The sequence below is a fragment of the Hipposideros armiger genome, unplaced genomic scaffold, assembly GCF_001890085.2.
Source record: "Hipposideros armiger isolate ML-2016 unplaced genomic scaffold, ASM189008v1 scaffold_150, whole genome shotgun sequence".
Classification (NCBI taxonomy): domain Eukaryota; kingdom Metazoa; phylum Chordata; class Mammalia; order Chiroptera; family Hipposideridae; genus Hipposideros; species Hipposideros armiger.
In genome coordinates this window covers 989,983-1,015,432 of record NW_017731500.1, presented here as the reverse complement: position 1 = coordinate 1,015,432, position 25,450 = coordinate 989,983, and the positions used below count along the sequence as shown (strand labels likewise).

The following is a 25,450-nucleotide window of genomic DNA, read 5'->3' as shown; positions in this document are numbered from 1 at the left end:
CTCTCCCATCTCTGAGGACACCAATGCACTGGTAATAGCCTCCTGGATCCTAGGCTACCTGCAGTGACCCGAAAGCCAACGGCCTGGGCTTCAAGGACCATTCTAGAGCAAGCAGATGCAAATGATCCTGGCTTGCCTTTGCAGGGCCCGTGATGAACCTGGCACTGCACAGGCCCGACACCATCTCTTACAAGGCCTGACACCTTATAACAGCCTCCTGGACAGACGGTGCCTCTGTGCTGGGTGGGTGAGGCTTCGAAGGACCCCTCCCCATCTCAGAGTCAGTAAGGGGCGGAGCTGGGGTTCAATTCAGGGCCACTTACCAACCACAACCTCGCACCAACTACAACCTTGTGCTGCTGCTTTTCAAATGAGCTACTTCCCTCCAAAGCTACCATCTATTGGGGTGGGACAATCACACCAGCGATCTATTGTCTAAACAACTTCTGCACCTGTAGCACTTTCCTCTGAGTGTCTCTCTTCATCCTCTGAACACAGGCTTGAGTTTTTTAGAGAATCCACAGTTACTTGTTCTCAAGACTGCCTCATCAGCCACTTCCGAAGGCCTTTCCAGAAAGGCTTGCCATGAGGGTGACATCACCGGCATAGGGGTGGCACCGAGGGGGCTTTGCCTTTAGAAGGCCTGTACCCTGGGTCTGGCTCTGCATCTTGGAAGCCAGGATCCCGGGTTGACCCTTCTGGCTGTTGGACCTGAGCCAACTCCCTTAAGCTCTCTGAGCCTCCATTTCCCCATAGGTACAGAAAAGATGACGCTAACGCCTGCCTTGGAAGGTCACTGCAATGCTATAAAGCGGTGAGGCACGTGGGACCCTGAGCGCAGACCCTGGGGGTGTGGCCGTTGTCATCAGTGTAGCTGAGAAGCGCCCCAACCGTACTTGGTTCAGAGTCTGTTCCGTGGGATTAGCTTCCCCAATGCCCCTTTCATGCTTCCAACAGATGTGTACAGAGTGACGTGTAGGACGCTGAGGATACAACAGCAATCAGAACTGTCACACGTCCCTTTCTTCATGGAGCTCAGCTTTTAGCATAAATAAACCCAGCCCAACCCAACCCAACCAACTCCAAATCAAACCCTGAACCAACCCAAACTCTCCAGGCCCACTGCCCCTAAAGGGGCATAGGCATTCTGCTGTGACAAATGACTTCGGGAACCGGGAAGCCTTCTCTTTCTAAGGTATGTGCTCCTGGGGGTGACTGGTTCCAAGTTGCTATGGAAACAGTATTGAAGTGATGAGCTTACTTTGAACAAATGAGACCAATGGCTAAGTGGGGGAGCCCAGGTGCTCTGCCCATCCTGAGTGAACTTCTGAAGCAGGATAGTCTTGGGATGGCTGGGGGCCTGGCACGGCCTCAGGGACCAGCTCTGCGTCCCATGTGAGGGTCCTCCACTCTCACGCAGGGATGGCTGCAGAAAGCACTGGAGCCAGCAGGCAGCATCTCCGGCACTTAGAGGGCTTACTCCCTGAAAGGCCAGCGCTCGGGCACTGAGGGTGGATAATAACGCCCTCTGCAGAAGGTCAGAGAGGCTGACCAGAGCAATATGGGGTGTCCCTCTGGCTGGCCACCACTTTGTATATACGAGTGTGGCTTAAGCACCCTGTGACAGCCCCACCTGAAGAGTGAGTCCCTCCCTTATCTTTCTGAATTTTACCTTGAGTGCCTAGAATCTAAATGCTCATCACCATCTTTGGGGACAAAGAGAGAAAAATCACGCTCCCGGGAAGCACAGCCTTGTAAGTCCCCTTATTTACGTGGCTTCAAGGAGTTAAATACTTATAATGAGGTGCCACAACCTGAATCACATGAGTCCCTGTGGAAGCCAGGCTAAGTTGGGGTCTCTGTCCCTGCCAGCTCTGAGCTGGGGTGTTAACTCCGGCCTGCTTGGCTCTGCCAAGCCCATCGGTAACCCTGGAGCTGAACAAAACAGCGGCGGGCAAGAGGCCTCGGTCCATGGGGCCCGCAGCGGATCTCAGGCTTGCTGGCACCTCCTACACGGCCAACAACCCTGCTCCCTGCTGGCACCTCTTCCTTCTTGTCCTCTCCCAGGACCAGGCCGGAAGGTCCAGGCCGTGGGACACAGTGGCCTTTCTCGGCCCTTCCTGGGCAACTACCAGGCGTGGCCAAAGCAGAGAAGACTGGGGAGGAAAGCCACAACATCACTTAATTGGGCTGTACTCAGCCCCCTCTCCCCATAGCCTGGAACAGAGTGACCCCTCACGGCCCACCTAATGGCAGCATCTATAAAGCTCTGTGTCTTCCAGAGGCACCGTCCCCTTCTTAATATAGGAGCTGACAGTTATCAAACAGTTGCCATATGCCAGGCCCTGCGCTAAGCTTCTTTGTGCCCAGTCGCAGTGAGTCCTCTCCACAGCCCCACGAGAGAGCCTGCTGTTACCCCTGCCCATTCTACCGATGGAGAAATCGAGGCTCACAGGTGTTACCTACCACACCCAGGGCACCCAGCCCCATGGCAGCAGAGCCAGGATTCAAACTCAGGTCTGAACCACCAGAGCTTAACACCTCACCAGTCTACACTGCTCCCCACTCTTGGGGTTCCAGGACACCCAGCCTTCCATTTCTGAGTTCATTGTGACCCCGACTGGCTCAGTGTATGGCTCTCCGGGCTCTGGTAGTGCAGGCTGCTGCGTCAGCCCCCCTCTCCACACCTTCACAAGTCTATGCAGGCCAGAGCCATTGAGTGACTGTGCATGTGGGGTGACTCCTGAGAGTCTGAGGACCATGCTCTTAGGGGATCTTACATGACCAAGATTCTAGGGACCCCATTAGGCCTGGGCGCAAACTCTGAGCAGAGCATGGGAGGTGGCAGCTGTCCACCATATGACTTCGGAATAGTTTCCTGGGGCCCCTCAGTCTCTATGGCCCTTAAAGTAAAGGTGGCAAGGACGCTCATGAGATGAGCCCTCGCGCAGGTCTGCACTCTGGGACCGGGCTGCTGTGCTCCTCTCTCCGGGGCACCTGGTCCTCCTGCACCTCACCTGAGAGTCAGAGATTTCCGAGGGCTTCTCGGTCAGGCTGCTGCTCTCTGCCTGGATGAGGTCGTTGTACTTGGTGACATCCTCATCAGAGTAGTGCAGGCTGCCCGGGCTGGGCCGGGGCGGAGACCTAGAGAGAAGGCGGGTGAGGCTGAGAGGTGGCCTCCTCAGAGCAGCCTCCCCCAGGCCCGGGGAGGCCACGGTGAGGCCTGGAGGCCCGCAGACCCTCAGACTCCTCCATCCGATGGTGTCTGCTCCTCACAGGCCTGTGCCCTGGAGGGCGGGACGTGGGCTGGAGGCCCCGCGTGGGGAAGGCTCCAGGCGCTGAGCCAACCTCCAGAACCAGCTCCAGGAAAATGAGCGGAGGGCACCTGGATTCTCCACTTGTGGTTCCAAGACCGCAGGCATTGGGAGCACCTGACAGTGAATGTTACAAAGACGTCTGAGCCCTACTGAGACCGCCTGAGTCATAATCTCAGGTGAGGCTTGGAGACCTGCACTGCAGACACACTCCCCACGTAATTCTTAAACTCACAAAGTGAGCTTTAGAGAGTTAACACAAAGGGTTGGGAGGAAAAGGAAAACCACTGTCTCCCTCCCTTCCTCCCGACCTGCTCATCTGCTCTGAGGCCAGCAGCAGTCCCAGGCCCTAAGTCACACCCTACCTTTGAAAAGCCCTTTAGAAAGTTATGCATTTCCCCGTGAGTGAGAGGCCTGGTTCTGAGTCACTGGCATCAACACCCAGGACAGGGTGACTTGGGCATGCCACCAGCCATGGGGTGCCCGGAGGCTAGAGGCACGGCCTGCACTTTCCTGAGCCACGTGAGCCCAGGATAAGGACAGTGGGCAGGGCAGGCTCCCGGGGGCGCTGGGCAGGTGGCCGGGGTCCTCCACGATACTGCCTTCAGGAGGGGGTGCAAGGGGGGTGCTGTCCACGGCCTGATGCCCTGAGATCTGCCCAGTCTGCTCCAGAAAGAAGGTTTTCTCCAACTGTGGCTCTGAACCCCAGCTGCCCGCAAAGGGGCCAATGGCTGTTTGCTGCAGAAATGCTGCTCTGAGAACAGTCCCGCACGCGGCCTGGAAATATGTCACCAGCAACCCTCTGCCCCCGCCAACCTCTTGCACTATATCTGCACTGATTTAATTCCAATCAACCAAGCCCCATCTATAAAATTCCTTAAAAACTAAATGATAACAGTATTAGCTGCAGCTTCATGTACACAAGAGAAGCAAATATAGAACACAAAGAGGAGAAGATGGGGTGCCAGGCTAACGCTGTGCTGGCGACAGGCAGGGTGAGTCGGGGCTGGCAGTGTCACCGCGGCTGGGGCAGAGCCCGGAGCCTGGGGCTGGTTTGGTGCAAATGGGATTTCTATGTATACACAGTGTAGGGACACTCAGGGGCCAACGTCTGTGTGTGTACACTGGGGCGTGAGAGGCAGGCGAGGCCAGGCTGCCGGTGAAACACCCCCTTGTTCCATGTGGCAGGGCCCTGGAGCCAGCCTGGCGGGGCTGTGGTGGCCATGCTGGGCCTGCCGCTGCGGCCTCAAATGGCCCTTTCTTTGGAAAGCTAGCTTTGGCGGAGGATGAGAGCTGGGCCTCGCTGGCCTGTGCACCCCTCCCTCTGTCCTGAAGAACACACACGTCGCCTCTTCCCTCGAGGACCAAACAGAGAGAAGTTTTGTCAGCTGCCCCTGCCCGTGGAGATGGGCAGTCCGGCCGGCCGGCCACAGGGAGGGGGACTTGGAGGGAGCCTGGGGTTGGCGAGAAGTCAGGAGGAAACAGGAGGCCGTGTGCCACCAGCGCCATCCTTCCCGGCTGGCTGCTCTCAGGTGTGGCCCTTTGCGGACAATGCTGAGCGTGCGGACTTGGGGGGCGGGTGGGAGAAAACTGTTGAACAACAAGTGTCCGAGAGGACCCAGGGGAGAGGGTGTCTACACTGGGAGTGCCCTTTCTTTCCAGAACTGTGAGGAAGGCGGGTAGGGCACGAGCCATCAGGGCAGCTCCTGGCACCTCTCACTTAGGCGTGTCTGCCCAGCCGACCTTGGCTGGGTCCATCTCCCTTTTGGGGCAAGTGATGGTCACAGCTTCAGGCTGTTCCTAGGAACAGCTGACTCCAAATGGGAGTAGGTTGCTTTCCAAAATTGTGCAGGTTATTTGCATTCTGCTCTCAATGACAGGAACCCTTTGTACGCATCTCCTTGTGGCTTCTCTGCCAGTGTGCCCTTGCCCGGGCTGTGGCCCCCTAACCCCTGGTAGTGCCGCCTGGGCCTCTCTGTGTCATTCTGCCGACCGTTCCCAGGTGCTGAGCTGGAATGCCGTTTCCAAGACACGGTGAGGCTAAGTGGACACTGCCTGCTTAGTGGCCCTCCCAAGAGTCCTCCACGCCCCGGGGGGCACTGCCGGTCCCCAAACCTCCATCCTCTGGTCCCCCATGCAGACAGCCTGCTACCTGGTGTATAGGCCGTTCTTCCGGCAGAAGGAGTTCTTGACGGAGAGTCGTCGGTTGTTGAGTTCCAGGGCAGGAAAACTGCTTTCGTCCAAGCTCATCATCTCCCCGTGGCCCAGGGCACCAGACTTGGCACTGTTCCCTGAGGTGGGGGTGGGGGGGGAGGTTGACATCCGGTCACTCCCTCCATCCCTGTAGATCAGGTGGCCTCCCCTCCTCCACCCGGTTGGACTGCCCCGTGTTTCTTCTTAGAGTTGAAAGTGAGACAAGAGATGGAGATTGTGTAGGAAGCTTTGGCTGCCCCACCTATCAGAGCAGATGATTTCCAGGACAGAGAGAGACCTCCACCCCCCCCCCCCCCCATTCCAAAAAGGAGGCCAAAAAGAAAGTCCCGTCCAGCCAGCAGGGCTGGGCGCCAACTCACCCGAGTCTGTCTTCTTGGCATACTTCTTGCTCTGGCCCCGGATGATGAGCACAAAGACAAGCAGCAGGATGAAGATGAGGCCGACCAGCGCGATGACCACCAGGAACCACCACTCCTCGTAGAACGGGTTGGCTTTCTGGGCTGGAACATGAAGCGGGTGTTGGGGCCGGGGTGCTCGGCCCCCTTCTACCTCCACACCTCCCACGCCAGCTAGGACCCTACCACTTGCTCTCAGTTAGGTGGGCGGGGTCTGTGCCCTCTGAGTGAGGTCGAACCTAAGACAAGGCTTAGTAGGGGCAGTTTCATCTCCAGTGCCAGCTCTGATCAGCTGGGCTGCCTAGAGGGCTGTGCTGAGGCATTCTAAGGTCGCTTCTGGGCTCATTAGGAAAGAGTGCCACGATTGATTAGTGATGTCTGCTGAAGACACGGGCTGGAGTGCAGGGGGGTGGCGGGGGGAGTGTGCCGTGCCATTTATTTTTTGTTTGTTTCCATTGACCTACCTTGGTAGGCGGGCCCAAATTTGTGTTGGAAATGTGCTTATCTGGCTTGTGGTGGGCCTGGGAGAGTTTCTCCCTGCTTGAGTTGGGAACCAATTTTCTTCTGGTAGCAGAAAGCAGGGGGAGTTGGGAAGGTGGACATGAGTGGGTCTTTGGAACGCCTCTCCAGGTAGGGTTCCCATCTTTCAAAGCCCCCAGTGTCATGCTTTCTGCACCCAGCGTCTAATGCATGCTGCTGCCTGACGAGGGGCTGGTTTCTATTTCAGTCCTGAAGTGTTTATTTCCCCACCATTCGGTTCTATCGATCGGGGCAAGGGTGAAAATGTACCGGAGGAGGGAAGCGGCCAGGTTTCGGAAACTCACCCGGCGAGGAGAGTGTCTGAGTTATATTTCTGCCTCGAGGGACGGGGCCTTGGTATGAAAAGCGGTTAGGGGTTAGATTGGGGGCCGTGGGTTTTCATACGAGTCCTTTGTGAGCTGAGACATGCCGGATAGGATAGGAAGACTGGGAGGAGAACGGGGAGGGTGGCAGTCCACCCCATCCAGGCGCTCCTCAGGCAGGTCGGCAAAAATGTGCCTCACTGGCTGCTGACTGTCTGTTTTAGGGGGCGGTTTCTATGGAAACACACCGTTGATGGTCTGGCGCCCTTGAATCTCCTGGGCGATGAGCTCACGGAAGCTCTCATCTTGGGCACACTGACTTGTCCACCAGCCCACTGGGCTCCCTGCCTAGGGCTCCTGCAGTCCTTGAAAAGGAACCCCAAAGTGTCAGCGTCTCCAGCGTCTTCCGGAGTTGAAAGCTGACTCAGGCCCTGGCCCCCGGCTCACTGCTTCGGAGCATTGAGAGGACAGTGTCTTTCGGTCCCCACCTCAGTGCTTCTGAGGCTCCCCTTCCTCTCCTCCTTCCCCACTGCCCAGCTTCTTCCAAGGAGCACCCCCACCCCTCACCCCCACAGGCCGATACCTGGTACAGACTGGGAGGGGCTGCTGGGGGTGCCAAAGCCGTAGTCGTTGACTGCGATGACCCGGAAGTCATAACTCACGCCCGGCCTCAGGATGTCCATGCTGAATGTGTAGGAGGTCACCTCCTTGGGGATGTCTTTGATGAGGATGTCCCACAGCCCCTCGTCTGCAAGAGCAGAGAGGGAGGTGCTCCGTAAGGGGGAGGCCCCCCCCCGCCCCGTACTACCTGTTGCTCCCTGAGAGCCGGGCCTGTCAACACCAATCTCCAGTGCTTGACACCCAGTTGGTCCTCAGGAGACTTTTGTTTTTAAAGATGCCTTTTTGTAGTATCTGACATTTTTATCCTTTTTGTTAAAATGTCTATAAAATATTAAAAATGTATAAAATGCAGAAAACACTATAACAAGCAGCCCAATACCACCATCCAGACAAACAGACGTACCGTTTTCGCCCTTGTAGGCAGAACTCTGCATATTCCGTTTCCCGTGCCATGAAAATGTGCTGCTCAACATGATTTTAAGTGGCTCCCTAAGACTTTATCATATGGGTGTGCCCTCTGGGACTTAACAAGGCCCCTACTTTTCTGATCCCTGTTCCTATTCAAAACATATAGAGTGTGGGATCAAACAGAAAGAAGAGGACGTGTGTGTGTGTTTTAAACAGTTTCAGGAGGGGCTGGGGTCGCCTGTGAGGGTTTGGTCTTGTTGTCTGGGTTGGATGGGGCCCATCTCCATGCTTAGAAGCAGAGATTAGAGGAGAAAGAGGGGCCAGAGAGGACAGGAGGAGTCTGCTGTCCTCAGAAGGGTCCTGAGCCTTGGACACACCTTCCATCTTATTTGTTTGGCTTTGGGTGTCTGCCTCCTTACACATCACATCTTCTGTGTAATGTCTTGCTCTCTCTCCTGCTCGGCTGTGGAATTTCTCAGGGCAGGGTTCATGCTGAATTTGTCTATGCGCGGGCATCCTCTATTGTTGAATAAATAAACCCCAACCTTTCTTCCCCAGCCTCTTCAGAGCACGAGGTGCCCCAATTTCAGTACCGCATGCCCCGAAATCGAAGGGTTGGGGTGCAAATCCATTTTCCTCCGGCGACTCTGTGAATTCTCGCATTCAGGGCAGTCACAGCGATGATAATGATGATGGTGACAATACAACAGTGACAACTCATTTCTCATCAAGCATCGTGCCTCTAAGGGCTTCGCTTTTCATACCCGCAGCAGCGGCAAGAAAGGAAGCTGTGGTGCTCATATCAGAGCTGAGGAAACCAAGGGCTCGAAGACAGCTGCACCCATGTTCCCAAGGCCACAAGGCCCTTCGTGGTAGAGCTGGAGTTTCAGCCCAGAGCCTCTGACTCCTCTGGGCACCGAACTAACTCCCTCTGGGTGTCCAGGATGGTGTCCAGTACAATCAGGGTTTGCCGGATGGGCTCATCCAGGCCCCTGCTGCCTCCAGGAAGCTGGGGCCTCCTGCCTGCTGTCTGACCGCCTCGTCCAGCCCCACACAGAAACAAAGGGTAGGGCTGGGGCAATGGGGCCAGGCCAGAAGCTGCTGGAATGTCATGCTGTGGCTTTGGACTCCAGTCGGCTGATCTGTGGGCGGGTTCCAATGGCCGGAAACCTTGAGTGATTCCCCCCCTTCCCCCACCCCTCCCGCCTCGTCCCCCGGCCATGGTCTCAGTGCCTGGCTACTCTCTGTTCATAGAAAGCAGGTGCGTTTAGTTGATTCTGCCCAGCAAACAGCACATCCTGAAGATGAGGAGGGTGAGGCCACATACCACCAGGGGCATGGAGGTAGGGGAGATGCCCACCCGTAATAGGAGCCTGCGCCCACACAACTGCAGGGAGAGGTGTTCCCCGTGCCCTCTCTCCTCTCCTCACCGCCTGCCATCCCCATCGCCAGCCCTCTGGCACTGCTCTGAGTCCTGACCCTTCTGGGGGTCCTGGTTCGGCCCTTCCTCTTATCCTCAGTCCTACATCCCACCTGTATGGACTAAGTCACAGCCCCCAAACCTGGAATGCCAGGTCCCATGCCAGGCCTCCCAGGGAATGGAGGAAAATCAACAGGGCCAATGTCTGCAGCCAACATTCCACAGCCTGGCACCTTGGCCAGCCAACTTGGGTGGAAAAAACAGGCTCGGGCCCTGGTTGGGAGCAGCACACGGCGGTCTCTTGGCCAACTCAGCAGCTGGCATTGGAGGGCTGGGGAGGGACCATCTGGCGTCGAGAGAGAGCCAACTGCACACACACACCTTCCAGCTACACGTTGGAGCTGAGCTGTTAGATGTATTAGCTATTTTCCACTGTAATTATTAGCCTAAGATTAAGGCAATGACGGGGTGGTGGCAGCTTCCTGAAACTACTGGAATTAACTATTAGCTATGAGATGACGAGTGCTCAGCTACCCTGAGGAATGGACCATTTGTCATTGGGATGTTTCAATGCTCCCCATTCGAAGTCGTAGCTACTGCCACGCCTGACTTCCTCCCATGATGACTGCTATTTGCTGTTTATGCTGGAGCAGCAAAGTGTTTTGTTTTGTTTTGCTTTTTAATTTCTCCACTTCAATCAGTTAATCACAGGTCCATGGAAGACCAGGAAGAAGTCTCCAGCCTTCGCTGACCCTGGCGCCTCTGAGTAACTTGGAAGCCTAGCGACGGACGCAGCTGGCATTGGCCGAGGGCTCCGGTGGGTAAGGAGAGCCGGGAGAAGCGGGTGTCGTGGCAACAGTGAAACAGGAGTGCGCGGAGCAGCCCCCTGGAGCGGCTTATCAGCCACTCGTCTCCTGACGGCTTTGGAAGTTCCTGTGATTCGATTTCAGGCTTGACAGGAGAGGTTGGTACGGTTACAGGGATTGCCAAGGCAGTCACGATGGCAGAGACGGGCCTTAAAGAGGCGGCTGGGGTCCCTGGGGGAACGGCCGGCTTCCTTATGGGGCATTGGTCAGTGGGCTGTGTGGCGGGCAGGGGTGTTTATCCATGGGAGCTGAACACTTGGCTTCTCTGACTTCTTGAATAATCCTCCACCTGAGTTGGTCCTCACCTGGCACTAAGCACCATTCTCTGGGGGCCTCTGGGGGTGTTCCTTAACTAAGGATGCACCTCCCCGTTTTCCACTCACACAGGCCACCTCGAGCTTCGCCTGAAGCAGCACAAGCGCCGTCTCAGGTGACAAGAGACAGTGTGCCAAATGGAGGGACTCGGGAAGGAGGCAGAAAGTGAGACATGGACTCCCGCTCCACAGGGAGAGGACGTACCTGAAGGCCGGGCCTCTATGACGTAGCGGGTGATGGGCCCTTTGCCGGGGTCTCCGCTGGACCAGTGGATGGCGATGGCAGAGCTGTAGCGCACGATGATGGGCACTCCAGGGGGTCCCGGGGCACCTGCAAACAGCACACAGTGGGCAAGGGCTGTACAGAGCCAGACAGGCACCCAGCCTGTCTCCCGGTGCTCCAACAGGAGGGGCTGGGCGACAAAACCAAACCTGGCCAGGGTGTCTGGAAGCCCTGCACGCACCAAGGCCCACGGCTCAGACTGGGCCTGCCGGATCCAATGACGTTCTCCTCTGGGTCACCCACACCCTCCCGAATTCTAAATTCAGGGGCAGGAGAGGGCATATGGGGTGATGCCAGAAAGATTCCTGGAGCAGATTTAGGAGACCCAGGTTTCTGCTTCCAACCCAGAACCATTAGATGGATGACCGATCAATTCACATAGCTCTCCGCTGCCTCAGTTTCCCCATCTGTAAGGGCCTTTTGGAATGTAAGGCTTGAAGGGATGTGTCCTGGGAGGCAGTGGGTGTGATAACGGTGGAGTGGGCCCATGATAGGAGGAGGTTGGTTTTGGGGGTGCTGGTAGGCCCCCCAACATCTCTCCTGGATGTGATGACAATGTCCTTCCTACCTCCTGCCTGAAATCCTCCAACCCCAGCTGCATTTGCTATGAGGCAAGGAGAGAGGGGGCCGGGACAGCAGGAGGTCCTGGGCCTCTGCTGCAAGAGGAGGAAGACCTGGGCTCCCCCACCGGCTCCCGGGCGTGGCAGGCGCATCAGAGTCGCAGCCAGCCATGCTCTGAGGCACGGGCCCCAGGAGCCAGAGCAGCAAGGGTTTGCTTCAGTAACAGGAGGAGTGAGCCAGCTCTGTCTACCAAGGGTCCCGAGCCCCTACTGTCTGGGGGTGCCCTGTAGCGCAAGCCAGTGCGTATCCCTGGTGGTCTTACTGCCCCAAAGGCCATGACCCTGTGTGCTGTCACTCACATGCCTGCCCCCCATCCCATGTGGAGGCCTGCATGCCCACAGCCAGGCACGTAGTCGGTGCATGTGGGACAAGGGAACCAGACCATGCGCGGTGGGCGACTGGCTGGCTGAGCGAGTAGAGGGTGGCCCCTGTGGATGCCTGCTGGGAAAGGAGCCGAGAGTCCAGCACCGGACTGAAGGTCCTCTGGGCCCAGCAGAGCTGGTAGGACAGTCAGGAGGCCAGGGCCTCACGAATAAAGCTTGGCAGCCCACTGCCTGCCCCACGTGCAGTCCCAACCCGGGACCTTGGAGGGCCTGCCTTCCGTCCTTCCTTCCTTCCTTCCTTCCTTCCTTCCTTCCTTCCTTCCTTCGTTCCTTCCTTCCTTCCACCCTCCCTCCATCCCTCCCTCCCTTTTCTCCCTCCCTCCCTAACGTGCGTCCTGCCTATAGCACAGAACTAAGGCAGCTGAGGGATTGGGGTTGGGGAGCATAACCCCAAGGCAGTGTGAAGGGTGAGGTGGGGCTTCAAGACCCCAAGTTCTCATTCTGCATAGGACGGCACTCAGGGCTGAGAGACGGAGCTGTCATCGCCTCCCGGACCAGAAGCTTCCGGCATCCAGCCGTGGCCTGGCCTGGGGGAAAAGGGGACCAGGCTGCACATCCTCCCGCTGTGGACCCCTCCTCACCCATGCCCACGGGGTGCTGCTCAGCTCTTCCTCAGAGGGCCCCCTTCCCGCCCCCAGCCTGGGACACTTCAGGCCTCAGGTTAGAACAGTCTGTCCTCCACATGGTCGTCTCCTGTCCCCATGCCACTGCTGGCCCTGACAGCTCTCTTCCTGCTTTTGTTTCCCGGGGAAGCAGGTTCAGGTGAGGGGTACACAGGGAGGGGCTGGGGGCAGGGGCAGGGCAGAGCCGGGCCGCTCCGGGGTAAGCTTCCTCCTGCAGCCCTGCGGGCTTTGTGCCAATGGAGCCCAGGAGCCTCTCTGCTGAACAAGAGGCGGGAATAGAAAGTGCCCGGAAAGAGAGAGTGAAGTGTGGCGAGCCTGCACCAGCCAGGAAGGCAAACCTGCCTGGACGGCGGCACAGGCAGCCTCTCTGGGCCCAGCTGACCTCCCCGAGGCCAGGCTAAGCCAGGCCCTGGTTAAAGGAGGCCTTGTCCATGCCTGGCCGGCGGGGCAGGGAGGAGGGATTTTAGGAAAAGTTTGGGATGGCTGTGTTCCTTCTCAGGGAGGGAGGGAACAGAGTGGTCTCAGAGGTGGCTTTTGTGTTCAGGCTGGGATGTCCTACATAAGTGACAGAGACCTTGGAAAGCTAAACCTCAACCATTGCGGGCGCCCTGAAAAAGCCCTCCAGCCCAAGGAGGACCTCAGACGTGTCACAAAACCCAAGCCAAGCCACCTTTTTTCTCTGGTCTCTAGGCCCCTCTTCCCTCCACCTCCCCTCCCCTCCCGCCTTGGGCCCAGAGCGCCCCCTCTCTGCGGGTTGTCCCCAGCCCCACCCTTGCCACAGCCTCTGTCCCGGAAAGGTGCAGCCTGGCTGGCAGGTGACCCTGCATCTGGCTGGGCCAGTCGTCTTCTTGCCTCAACGCCCTCCAGAGCAGTGGCTCTCACAGCCAGCCCCGAAGAGCCACCCTCAGCTCTCATTCAAATGCACATTCCCAGGGTGGGTGCTCAGAGATTCTGATTTCCTCAGGCCCAGGAATCTGCATTTACCTCAAGAATTCCAGAGGTTCTCACGTACACGGCATCCTGAGAAACATCGGATGGTGCAGGTGGCCCTCTACAGCCCAGCTGCCGTCCTCCCCCCACCTCTCCTCCCCCCAGGTGCCCCCCGCTTGAGCTCCTGTGTGTCTGCTCTGTGTTTCAGCCCCCCAAGTCCACCAGCTCCACCAGGGACCTTGTCTTGCTAATCCCCGTGTCTCTCGGCTCTAGCATGGCTCTGGACACCCCTTTTAGCTTGCGGGGCTGAATGCTGTGTGTGGAGGGTGGCAGCTCCCATGTCTGCCCAAAGCACCCCTACCTTCTCCTGGGCCCGTGGTGATGTTGGCTTCGATCTCGGGCCCGTATGTGAAGGTCTTGGCTCTGATGCGGAACCGGTAGGTCATGCCCTCAGCCAGGTCCTTCACCTTCAGCCACAGAGGGCTGTTCCCCTTCACGTCCACCGTCACGATCTTACTGACTCCTGGGGGGAAAGCACAGCATGTGGGGACTATGGGGCCAGTGAGGGCTGCGGGGCAGGGGCGGCAGATACTGCCAGGGCTGTGTCCCCTTGGCATCAGGCGGGACCTGCGTCCTCGGCCACACAGCAGTGCCTCCCAGACTGTTTCTCAGGCCACTGTCCTGCAGGCTGTTCTTAGGACCAAGGGCTCCAGGGCTAAGTGAGTTTGAGAAAAGCTACCTACTGTCTGTGTGTCTGCTGAGTAACCAGAGGGGCTGTCAGCATCTAGAAAAAAACAACAACTCACCATCCTGTTTAACTTGACCATGGCACCCCAAATCTATTTTATCCCTGTTTTTTCTCCTCATGTCACAGCCCACCGAAGTTGAATCCCAAGGATCACCTTTTAGGAAGTGCTTCTGAAAAGGCAGCACAGCCAGGGGACACACCTGAAGCCAGCTGAGGACAACCTCAGCTCTTGTTGCCAGGACAACCTCAGTTCCTGCAGCCAGGACAACCTCAGCTCCACCTGGGCTCCCTCATCCTTCTTGTGTCAGCGAGAGCCAGGAGCTCACACCGAGCCCTCCATCAACTGTACCCCAAATCATGGCAACTAGAGGGAAGGCCTGGGATGGTTTTTAGGAGGTGGGAGTTTGCACTCTGTGGTTCACAAACTAAAATGCTCCTGCCCACCAGTCTCCCCGAGGGCCAGGACAGGCTTTCAGCTCCCACGTCCACCAAGCACATGGGTCACCACTAGGAGACAAGCTCTACGGCCTGTGGGCTGGGCTCAGACCCCAGCGCTGGCCCTGGGGGTCTTTGGACATGTCCCTTACCTGGCTTCAGTTTGTTCTCCTACTGAGTGAGGGTATCAATAGCATCTTAGGCAGGACGTTATGAGATGAAATAAAACAGCAGAGCACCTGGTGTGTGGTAGGTGCCCAATCTATTATCGAATGAATGAAGAGCTAAATGACAGAACAGTGGGTGCTCAGGTGTTTCCTGCAGGAATGAAGTGGCCTGTAGGGTGATGTGTGGATCTGCCTTAGGGCCCAGAAGAGCAGCTGTGGGTACCGGCTCTGGGACATTTCGGAGCAAGCCAGTCCTTCATCTCCCTGGGCCTTGGTTTTCTCTACAGGAAAGGGGTTGCTGGATTCTGGGGGCCAGATACTGTTGACCTGAGCCCAGGGCTGAGGCGTGAACCAGGGGCGCAGATGCTGTGCTAGCTAGGCTGGGCATCATCTAGCCACACAAAAGGCTTTAGGGTCCTATTAACTAGCTGGGCCATCATGGGCAGACGGGAATGTGTAAGGGGGTGGGGTCAGCCATGTGGTCCAGACCCCACTGGATGGAGGAACCAACAGCAAAGCGTTCAGACCTCTCAAGGTGTGGGAGTCCCCCGGGCAGGCCAGGCAGAGGCCACTATGATGAGCGTCCCCCTGAGTTTCTGCCCGTGACCTGTGTCCTCTCCTTCCTGCCCTCGGGACAGATGGCCCCTTTCCCGGGCCCTGCACCTGACCACCTCTCCTGGGGCTGGCTCCCCCTCGGTGCCCTGGCACACAGTGCCGCCCTGCAGGGCAGGGAGCTGCTGGCACGCAGGTGGTGGCAGAGAAGACTGAGGGCCATTGTTCCCTCGGCTGACCCAGAACTGCTGGCCTCTGCGGCCTCCTCAGGGCCCCGCCCCTTGCTCCGGCCAGGCTCCATTGTCAGGGTGGTATGAGCCCAGAGGCAGTCACCTCTGACCACCAGGGCGCCACCTGGTAGGCCAGCCACATCCCCAAGGCCTTGCCGGGCTCTGGAATTGGACACAGGCAACCGGGAGCCCAGTCTCCTTGCTACCTCTCTAAGTAAATAGCCGTGATTTCTGGCTCACCCCACATCAGCTGTGGTAGAGCAGCCCCCTGGGGGAGAACAGGATGGGGGAAGGTCCCAGCCAGGACCTGGAGGGAGGGGTGGGGTAGGGGCTGCAGGGAGGGCTCTGAGGATAGCTCAGATGAACGGGGCTCAGGATTACAGGGAGACAAACTACACAGCAGGGTTCACATCTGAGGCTCACAGAGGGAACAGGGGTGCAATGACCCCCCAAACTGCGTCCTTCTGGGGCAAGGCTGTAGGCTTTCATCAGATTCTCAAATGAGTTTCTGACCCCACAAAAGGCAAAGAAGGTCAAACTCAGAGTAAGGCTGAGATGCTAAATTTGGGGGAGCATGCGTAGGCAGCGTCCATCAGGGGTGCCCCACCTTCATGGGCCTGACAGAGACCCATCCACTTTGGGACGTTCTATCTCTCAGAGGTCTTTCCCCCACTGCCATTCACTGACAGGGAAGAATATACTTAAAAATCCTCTCCTGGGAGTCAGGGCACCTAGGCACCATTCCAGTTTTGCCTCCAATGTGCTGTTGTTTCACCTTCGAATTCCTTCCTCCCTGGTCCAGGCCTCAGTTTCCTCTTTATAAGCTGGGGAGATGCTTGACCCATGGATTGTGCAGTGATGGTGGAGGGGGCCCTGGCTAAGAGGGAGCCCATGCCAGGTGGGTTTAGGGAGCCACGCTGGGGGTCCCACTTACCATCCACGGGGGTGCAGGGCTCATACACCAGCCGGTAGCCCTCCAGGACACCGTTGGGGAACTGTGGGGCCTCCCAGGACACATTCACCGAGGTTGTGGTCAGCTCACTGAACTTGACGGAGCTGGGAGCGCTGGGGGCTGCAGGGGGGAGACAGCACAGGGCTTTTTTTTCCTGTTTCTCTGGATGTTTAGAGCCCTGTTCGGCTCCAAGGAACCAGCCAGAGCTGTAGGGTCTGGGTCAGGGGATAAGAAGAGAGCAGGGCTTCGTGCAGGAGGGGTCACCAGAGGTCCCTGGACCCCCGCCCCTTCCCCACTGCGCCTTTAGCATTCACTTTCCAATTCAGAGTCCAAGAATTGGGAGGAAAGGGGGCTTGCTTTTTCCTAAAGTTGGAGAACTCAGGCTCCTCCTGCTAAGTGGCCTGAGCCCTGGCTAAGAGCCCAGAATACGCCTGTGTCGCACCCCAGGGTCTCTGCAGGGCCAGGCCATGCTCCGGCTTTGTGGGGCTTGTCTTTCAGCCTCGCTGGTGGAGAAGGCAGGGGGTGTCAGGGCCTCAGAGCATTATTATTATTATTAGGTGGGCCTTGAACAAGATGCCAGAACTGCAGTGGATGTGGCCTTTCTTTTGTCCCCAGGGCCCGGGGGCTTGCCGCCCAGAGGCCACTCTGTCAGGAGCTGCCAGAGCCAGGGATTGTCAAACCCTCCGGAAGAGATGCTTTCTTGGCTTGAGAACCCTGAAGCGACCCAAGAACTTGGGGGTGGAGGGTCTTTGGAGGAGGACAGAGAGGACGGAGAGGGAGCATCAGCTGGGCGGCATCCCAAGCTGGCTCCGGGGGGATGACCAGGCCACTGTTGTCCAGGGCCGCCCCCACGGAGCCGGAGCTAATCCGGATCTTGCTTCCGACCAGCTCTGGGACAGGCCCATCACTGAGCCGTCTCTGAAGGAGGAAGACAAGTGCAGGGGGCCTTTCCTGCCTCCCCTCAGCTAGAGGAACGTGGGATAGAACACTTTGTCCTGATGCCATAGTGACGGAAGCTTCCAGGTCCCCAGGGGCTCATATCCGGCTGATGACACTGACAGAGAGTGGTCAGGACAGGCAGGCAGGCAGGCAGGCAGGCCCTTGGGAGCCAGTGGAGGGAAAGGGTTTTCCTGGAGCCAAGGCCTGTCCCTGAAGAGGACAATGCTTAGGAAGTGACTCCACGGGCCTTGCTCTGTCTTTAAGAGGAACTGCGATTTACCGGATAGGAAGCAGCAGGTTGGAAAAGGTGCTTCAAGGAGGCGAGGACAAGAGGCCTGTATTCAAATCCACGAGGACAGAACTCCATGACAGGCAAAGGAGGGGGACCGGTGCAGTGAAGACAGCTCGGGGCAAGCTCAGGTTTCTGGGCTTGAGCCCCTGCTGCCCCACAGACCAGCTGGGGGACCCTGGGAAGCATCACTTCCCGGGCCACCCTTGCTCACCGTGAAATGGGGCAATGCCTGGCCCTGCCTGTTCCCAGGGCTTCTGGAAGTATCAAGTGTAATAGTGCCTGAAAAGTGACTTTGAGCACCATATAGAGGGCTGGCTCTGCATGTGTGGGCAGCAGGGCTCTGACCATCCCTCTCTCCTCTGCCCCGCCCCACCCTCCAGCCTCCCCACGAGCCTCCCTGCCTCCACCCTGTCTCCTCAGTCTGTCTCCTGCACAGCAGCCAGAGCCATCTTCTAAAAACAGGAACCAGATTCTGCCGCCCAGCTGCTTAAACCCACCAGTGGCTTCCGTCACACTTAGACTCAATCCCATCTTCCTTCCAAGGCCTCCTCTATGACCTGACTCTCGAATATTTTCTTGCGAGCCACCTGGCTTTCTCTCTGCCCCTCTAATCCCCTCCAGCCTCCAGACCATTGCACCTGCTGTTCCCTCTGCCCCGAACAGCCCTCCACCAGAACTTCCCACGGCCGGCCTCCTCTCCTCACTCAAATGTCAGCTCAGATGTCAGCCCTTCAGCGAGGCCTCTGCAGGCAAACCCATCCAAAGCCCTCTTGCCCACCCCTGGCCTCTGCCCGTAGATCACTGACTCGGCCACCAGAGGTTTACTCGTCTCTGTGCTTGTTTACGGTCTGTCTCTCTCCCTGGGTAGGGGGGCCCTGTCAGGCTGTTTCACCATTAGGACCCCAGCATTGAGCATAGTGTGGGCCCATAGGAGATGTTCAAGAAATGCTTGTGGAATTTACAAAGCGGGGGCAATGTGAGACTATCAGGTGGGAACGGGCGGGGTGCAGAAGTGAGCAGGCTGGGTGTGGACTGGCCATCGGCAAGGTGGGCTATGGGGGCAAGGCGGGGGGAGAATGGGTGAGATCTGGGGGCTCCTTTCAAGGCTGAATGGGAACAGCTTCTTCTTCGGAGCATCACATGTTGGCCCCTCTCTGTGGGCAGCTCTCTCTCTCTCTCTCTCTTTCTCTCTCTCTCTCTCTCTCTCTCTCTCTCTCTCTCGAGTCCCATGGAGACTGGGTATCCAGCCCCGATCTCTCAGCAGGCGGGATAAGGTGCCTGCACTCCCCCCAGGAGCCCTCCTCCACTTCCCAGGCTGACTCCCCGTCCTCCCTCCAGTGTCCTCCCCACCTGCTTGCTGGGTCTGGCCCCGGGTGGGGGCGCTCCGAGGCCCGTCCCCTGCAGCGTTGAAAGCTGCCACGCTGACCATGTAGGTGGTGTAGCCGGTCAGGTTCTTCAGTTTCACGCCGTTCTCAGCCAGGAAAAGTGTCTTCACCCGTTCCGTGAGGTTCCGCTGCTGTTCTTCCCAGAAATAAATCTGTGGGCACAGACCACGCGGCAGTGAGGGACAGACACCCGGCTTTTCTCCTGCCCCGGGGTCTTCATTTGCACTATCCACACACCGGGATGGCAGGTGTAGGTCACCAGGAAATAGTATCAAAGCTTTCAAGAGCTGTTTTTGAAACCCTTCCAGAACCTTCCTTTTCTAGTACTGCAGCCTGTGCTAGACTGCAAACCCCACAAGGGCACAGACCCACTGTAACTGTTTTCCGCCGTGCCTGCAGGACTGAGCATGGCACAGGCCCATTGGCCCTCAGAACGGAGTTACTGGAGGGATAAACCGATTTTGTTCTGCAGGAACCTGAGCGGGGAGATAAGTGCCGGGTAGAGTCCCCCACCCCACCCCCAGCGAAGAGTGGGGTGCGAGGACCAGCGCGTCGCATCACCTGGGCACCGGTGATGGATGCAGGGTGTCAGGTGGACCGCGGATCTGCTGCGCCAGCATCTCCAGGCTGACAAGCCCCGCCCCCCCCTCGTGATGCCCCGGCACACTGCGAAGTCCTGTGCAGAGGCAGGCCGGCCTGGGGCTGAACCCCAGCGCACCATTTATTAAGGCTTGACTTGGCCAGTGACGTCCCCGAGCTGAGGTTTTGTTGTCTGTAACATGAGGTTAAGGACGCCCACTTCCTCGGACCAAGTTGAGGAGTGAAGGTCATAAGGAGGAAAGAACAAAGGTACTGCATGGGTACGGAAGGGTTCAGTCCAGGGGCATCGCAGGTGCTCCACGGTGCTTCCAATTACTTCATGTTCAGCGAGGTTAACACCCCAAATCAGCGAACCTCGCAGATTCTGCACTAGTTTTAGAATTCTGACCTGAGGCCAGCCAGAAAGCTGTCAACCCCAAGCCACGGTGGAGGATTAGAGAGCATTTGGCGCCACCTGCTGGCCTACGGGATTTCTGAATGCCACTGGCTTCTCAATTTCTCAGTTTGCCTGGAGGAAGCTATTGTAATAAAAGTGAGAAAGAGCTAATAAAAGTGTCCCTGCCTGGCGTGTGTGAATGGTAGTTAGAACATCTTGAAATCCTTTCTTTTCTGTAACCCTTTGCTCCCCCGCTCCTTTTTTTTTACAGAGTCTTCTGATATGGGTAGATGAGGGAGAATTGAGGAGTCATTCATTAAGTCACTCATTCATTCACTCCTTTGCCCATTCATAGTAACGGGGGTATAAACAGTAGACAAAGTTGTTGCTGAATTTGGGGTACAGGGGGAAGATCAAGGTGAACGCTAAAATCTGGGTGTTATCAGCATATAGATATTACTTGCTGAGAGCGGACGAAGAGAATTCATGTAGATAAAGGGTCACGAACTGGTTCCTGGAGCCTCAGTGTTTAGGGGTTGGAACAACAAAGGAGAGTGAGGAACAGCCAGTGAAGGAAGCCGAGAGAAGAAAGCATTTCTGGGAGGAAGGGAAATCTGCCGTGTCAAAAGCCGGAGCTAAGCCAGGCGGGGTGAGGCCTGCGTTTGACTACAGATGATCACCGCCGGAATTGTCACGGCCCAGACAGGAAGAGCTTCAATGGGGGGGGTGGGGACGAGAAGCTCCTTGGAGCAGGTTCAAGAGAGACCAGAATTGGGGGACTGGAGACGGTCCCTCTTAGCTGAGGACCCTTCACTGAGAAACTTCAGCCATCAGACGCGACTTCCACAAGCTCCTCTCACCACTGTTACCACCACCTGCCCATGTGTCTGGACCCGCCACTGCCCTCCTGCCACCGTGACTGAACTGCCAACTCCCTTCCGAGGCCACCCCTCATTTGTGCACCAAATCCCACCTCCTCTCACCTCCTCGGGGACATCAACCCCGCCTCAGCTTCCACTCTTCCCTGAATCATCAAACTTTTCCTCTTTCCAGGATCATTTCTATCTCAGCACAGACACAAGTTATTTCTTCTGTCTTAAAACCCCCTCTGTTGACTGTCTTTTTCTAGCTCCTACCCCATTTTGTTACTTCCCTTTAAAGCAAAACCCCTCAGAAGGGATATCAGGGCTCGCTGCCTCCCCTCATTCTCCCTCAAACCCTCTCCAAGCAGGCATCCTCTGCCCCCAACTTTCATCAGAGTCACCCATGAACTTGGCCTGGTTAATGCAATAATCCAGAACTCAGCAAACTCCGTAAAGGGCCAGGTAAGGAACTTATTCGAATTTGGAGGCCACACATCTCTGCTGCAACTATTCAACTCTGCCCTTATCAACTCAAAAGTAGCCAAAGGTAAGTCGTAAACACATAAGCGTGGCCCTTTTTCAATAAAACTTTATTTACAAGAACAGGTGGAGGGCCAGATTTGTCCCACGGCCTGTAGTTGGCCAATCCATGAATAACTGTTCCCTAGAGTTCATCTTGCTTGAGCTCTCAACAGTAGCTGGCTCATCTCATTCCCGGCTTCTTCGGGATGTATGTGCTTTACGTGGGTTCCGAGGATTCACTCACTTTTTTTGGTCCCAAAGCTCAGTTTTTAGATTTGTGTCTTCTCTGTATACATGTTTAACCTCCGGAATTTCAGTGCCCTTCCTAAGCTGAAGACCACAATTCACGTCTCCAGCGTGGACCCCTCTCTTGAACTCCAGACACCCGCTCCGTGTCTCCCCTTGGGCACCCATCAGACGTCTGGAACCGACTCCAGCGCTCTCCCTCGAGCCCCCTCCTTCCACTGTCTTTTGTCTTTTCCTGCTCTGTAACAGGAAGCTCCGCCATCCAACTGCTCAGAAATCCTCCTTGCTTCTTCTCTCACACACCGCGTTCAACTCATCAGCAAGTTCCACCAGCGCTACCCTCCAAATGGAACTTGAGAGCGAACACTTCTCACCCGGCTACTGCCTGGCCTGAGCCACCACCATGTCTCATCAGATTATTCAGTGGCCTCTTCCTGGATTCGCGCTTTCCCTCTTTCAGACTACTCTCCGCAAAGCAGCCAGCACAGCCCTTAAAAGACTCAAGTCACCCTTGCCCCTCCTCTGCCCCAACCCTTCTATGGCTGTCATCTCATTCAGAGCGAGGGCGATGAGGCCCCCGTCTCTGCTCAGGCCCACCTCCCATCATGCTGTCCCCCACTCACTCGGGGACACACAGGGCTCTTGGCTGGGTTTTGTCCATGCCAAGCACCCACTGCCCCCAGGACCTTTGCTTTTCTTTCCTGTTTCTGGAACGTTCTTCTGCCAGAGCCATGTGATTCACACCCTATTCTCTCTCATTTTTTTTTTCAGCTGAGCCATCCTGCCACCTGTTGGCAGCTCAGCGGCTGCTCAGCTCTGGCCGGGACTCGAACCGCTGTTGCTCAGAGCTCAAACCCTTGAGCGAGCTCTTAACCAACTGAGCCACTCAGCCGGCCTTCTCTCTCATTTTTGCTCAAGGGTCAGCTTCTCATTACGTCTTTCCCTAACTATTTTATTTAAACTTTCACACCTCCTCCTGGATCTCTGTCTATCCCCTTACCCTGCTTCATTTACCACCATCTGGAGCCGCCATTTGTTTTGAAAGTCGCTGGTCTCCTTCCCCTACAATTTATGCTCATCTTTACTCTTTGCTTTATTCTCAGCACCGAGAACGCCGCTGGGCACAAAATAACTGCTCAATAAACACGCATCACTGAACAACTACAGCTGCCCAGACATGCCGGCCCGTGCACACATCACTCCTTAGTCTGACCCAAATGCAGTTCATCTCAGTTGTGCTCACTGGTTGGTGACACTGATATAGTGTTAAAGGATGTGGAGGTTACTCCACGTCTGGGAGGCGGCAGTTGCATTTCCCCAGTTAACGTCCATGGCTGCCATGTTCCCCAGAGACTGCAGACATCTGCGGGGGGATATACGGAGCCTGTGCACCTACACATTTCCCGAGTCTGCATATTAACTGGAGCCTTTCACACCTCGACCGTCTGGTGGCTGCCACACTGTTGCAGGCTCCGCCTGGCTCCTTCTTATTCCCATGGAGGCATATGCTTGGGGTGCAGTATTTAGTTTTCCCAGCTGGCACTCCCAGGCAAGGACTCCAGGGGTGTCATCCATCCTTAGAGCTTCTTTCGCAAGACGCCTCTCCTCTCTCCCGCCTCCTTCACCCCAGATGGAAAGAGACACCTAGTCCGGATTCTGTCTAATGCTGGGGCCACCGACATTAACCAGCCGTGTGACCCGGGCGAGCCTCTTACCTCTGTGGAGACTTGCTTTCTGCCTGTGCAGTGAAGGCTGAGCCAGGTGACCATGAAGTCCCCTGTGGCCCCCACACGCCCCACCCGCCCTGCCCTGGGCCACTCTCTGGAGTAACAACCAACAAGCAGGAGTGAGGGTGGCGAGGCAGGTCCTAAACACGGCCAAGCGCTGTGTGTCCCAATGGCTCCAGTCAAGGGGACACAGTAACATTATCACTTTCTCCTCCTCCCCTGGTGGCTGTGTGCTCAGTGCTTCCTCCCTGCTGTTTGTGGGGCACCAGACAGCACACCTGAAATCTGATTCTCTGTCACTTGCTATTTTGGGGACCTCGCCAGGCCACCTGAACTGGGTCTCGGCTCCCTCATCTATACAATGGGCACCACCATTTATAATCTGCCAGCTTTACAGGGCTTTCAAGAGGATTAAGGCGTTCTCAAGGGCTTTGTGACTGTTAGAGACCAGTTGAATCCTGTCATAGCACATGACATCATCCCAAATTCAGAAATGATTTTTAAATAGAGATTTCTGAGTCTTAGACAGTGGTCCTTTGCTAACTGGCTATCATCAGCAGCATCAATATTGTAATTCGGATTCCCCAAATCACCGCTTTGCAGGGTCTAATGCTGGCGTTGGAGCTGGTGGGCTGGGGAGGGGGTTCTGCAGCCTGGAGGTGATAGACGCCGAGGCTGGGCCTGAGTTTCTTGCAGCCGCGCTCAGCCCGCCCTCAGGACTCAGCAGAGGCGGGGTGCAGTTTTGTTCCAGCCACATAATATGTCTGTGGACTGTGCATACACAGCCAGGGGAGCAGGTGTAGACCTGGGGACCTCTCCTACCGCCTCCCGTGGGTCACATGACCCCTAGCCTCGCCCTTTGCCCTTCTGAACCCTCTTCTCTGCCAGGGCACCCCGTACCTTGTAGCCTTGGATGTCTCCATTCTGGCTCTCCAGTGGGGGTGGCTCCCACGTCACGTCTAGCTGTGTGGCCGTGGGTCCATGGACGGCCACATTGCGGGGTGCTGCCGTGGGCACTGGAGGGTGTGAGGGGTGGTGAATGTGCAGTGTCAGTGGACTCCAGGGAGGCTGGGGCAGGTTGGGGCCCTGGGACCCCGTATCTCCCCTAACAGGGCTTCGTGGGAGTAAGGTAGGCATGCTGGGGCCCGAAGGACAGGCTGAGCTCACCTGCCTCCCCGACAAAGACCTCCTGTGGGGGGCTCAAGGGCCCCTCGCCCACGGCATTGTACACGCTCATTCGGATTTCATATCGCCGGTGCTTGTTCAGGTCTGTGGGTGACAGTGGGGGAGGGGACAAACACGCAGAGGTCACTGTCTCTGCAGGGGATGGAGCCAGCATGGCGAATGGAGGCTGGGGGGCGGGAGGCTGGCGTGAGGCACCCCTGTGATTCTAGCCCCTGTATGAAGTTTCAAAGAAAGAATAGGGAAGGGGGGGCAGCCACGGGGTGGGGTGTCGGGGAGTCTCCGCCTGCTTTCTGAGAATCTGGACACAGATGACACTGGCTGGCTTCCCGGCCAAGGGTCACCACACTATACACTTTTGGGACTGAAAGGAGCACTATTAGTATTGATGTTGGGACACTGGTATGAACCAAGGCTGTCCTGGGCACACCCGGTCACAGGGCACGCCTTCCCCACATGGCAGATGCTTAAGTTCCCAGTTCCCCACACAGGGGGCTCAGCCCTTAGGGAACAGGCTTATTGGATGTGAGTTCTGGGCTAAGAAATCCCGGGTTTTTGCTGAGTTTGGGGCGCTTGGATGGAAACGCCTGGACAAAAGCTGGGTGAGGGGAGCAGGTGCAGGAAATGGGCTCCGACACCCTGGGTGGGGGCTCTGTCCCTGCTAGGGGAGTGGCTGAAAGTTTCCACCCCTCTCCGAACTCCCCTCCCCGGGAGGAAGTTCCACCCTCCACCGGAGTGGGAGTGGGGAGTCAGCCTAAGAACTGGCCACGCAGCCTGTGCGGGCCACTGGCTGAGGAAGGAAGGCGAGGGAGAGTTTGGGGAGCCGCACAGCCAGGGCTTCGGAAGCAGAGGAGGGGCTGGGCCAGGCACGGGGCAGGAATGTTTCCTGGCTCCTGAAGAGAAGATGGGGACCGGCCTGGGTCTGGAAGTCAGATCTGTGCCGAAAAGTACCTCTGACAGGCCAGACCAGGCGGCAGTGACGTGGGCGCCTGCCCATCGA

At 57.0% G+C, this 25,450-nt stretch overlaps 1 protein-coding gene and 1 long non-coding RNA gene across 3 annotated transcripts in view; one reads left to right on the top strand and one right to left on the bottom strand.

Annotated features, from left to right (window-relative positions):
- The window catches only part of LOC109387210 (protein sidekick-2), an 80,210-nt gene that overhangs the window by 11,524 nt on the left and 43,236 nt on the right, over positions 1–25,450 (bottom strand). For both annotated transcript variants that reach the window (XM_019650961.1, XM_019650962.1), the window contains 10 exons: positions 24,436–24,537; positions 24,169–24,284; positions 18,900–19,086; positions 16,301–16,438; positions 13,596–13,757; positions 10,600–10,725; positions 7,349–7,513; positions 5,888–6,028; positions 5,467–5,605; positions 3,018–3,144 (listed from right to left, as the gene is read on the bottom strand). In XM_019650961.1, coding sequence (XP_019506506.1) covers positions 3,018–3,144; positions 5,467–5,605; positions 5,888–6,028; positions 7,349–7,513; positions 10,600–10,725; positions 13,596–13,757; positions 16,301–16,438; positions 18,900–19,086; positions 24,169–24,284; positions 24,436–24,537 — 1,403 coding nt within the window. The remainder of the gene's footprint in view (positions 1–3,017; positions 3,145–5,466; positions 5,606–5,887; positions 6,029–7,348; positions 7,514–10,599; positions 10,726–13,595; positions 13,758–16,300; positions 16,439–18,899; positions 19,087–24,168; positions 24,285–24,435; positions 24,538–25,450) is intronic.
- On the top strand, positions 10,719–14,660 carry LOC109387212 (uncharacterized). The gene is made up of 2 exons (XR_002124945.1): positions 10,719–13,399; positions 14,109–14,660. It is a non-coding gene; the product is annotated as an uncharacterized LOC109387212 (long non-coding RNA).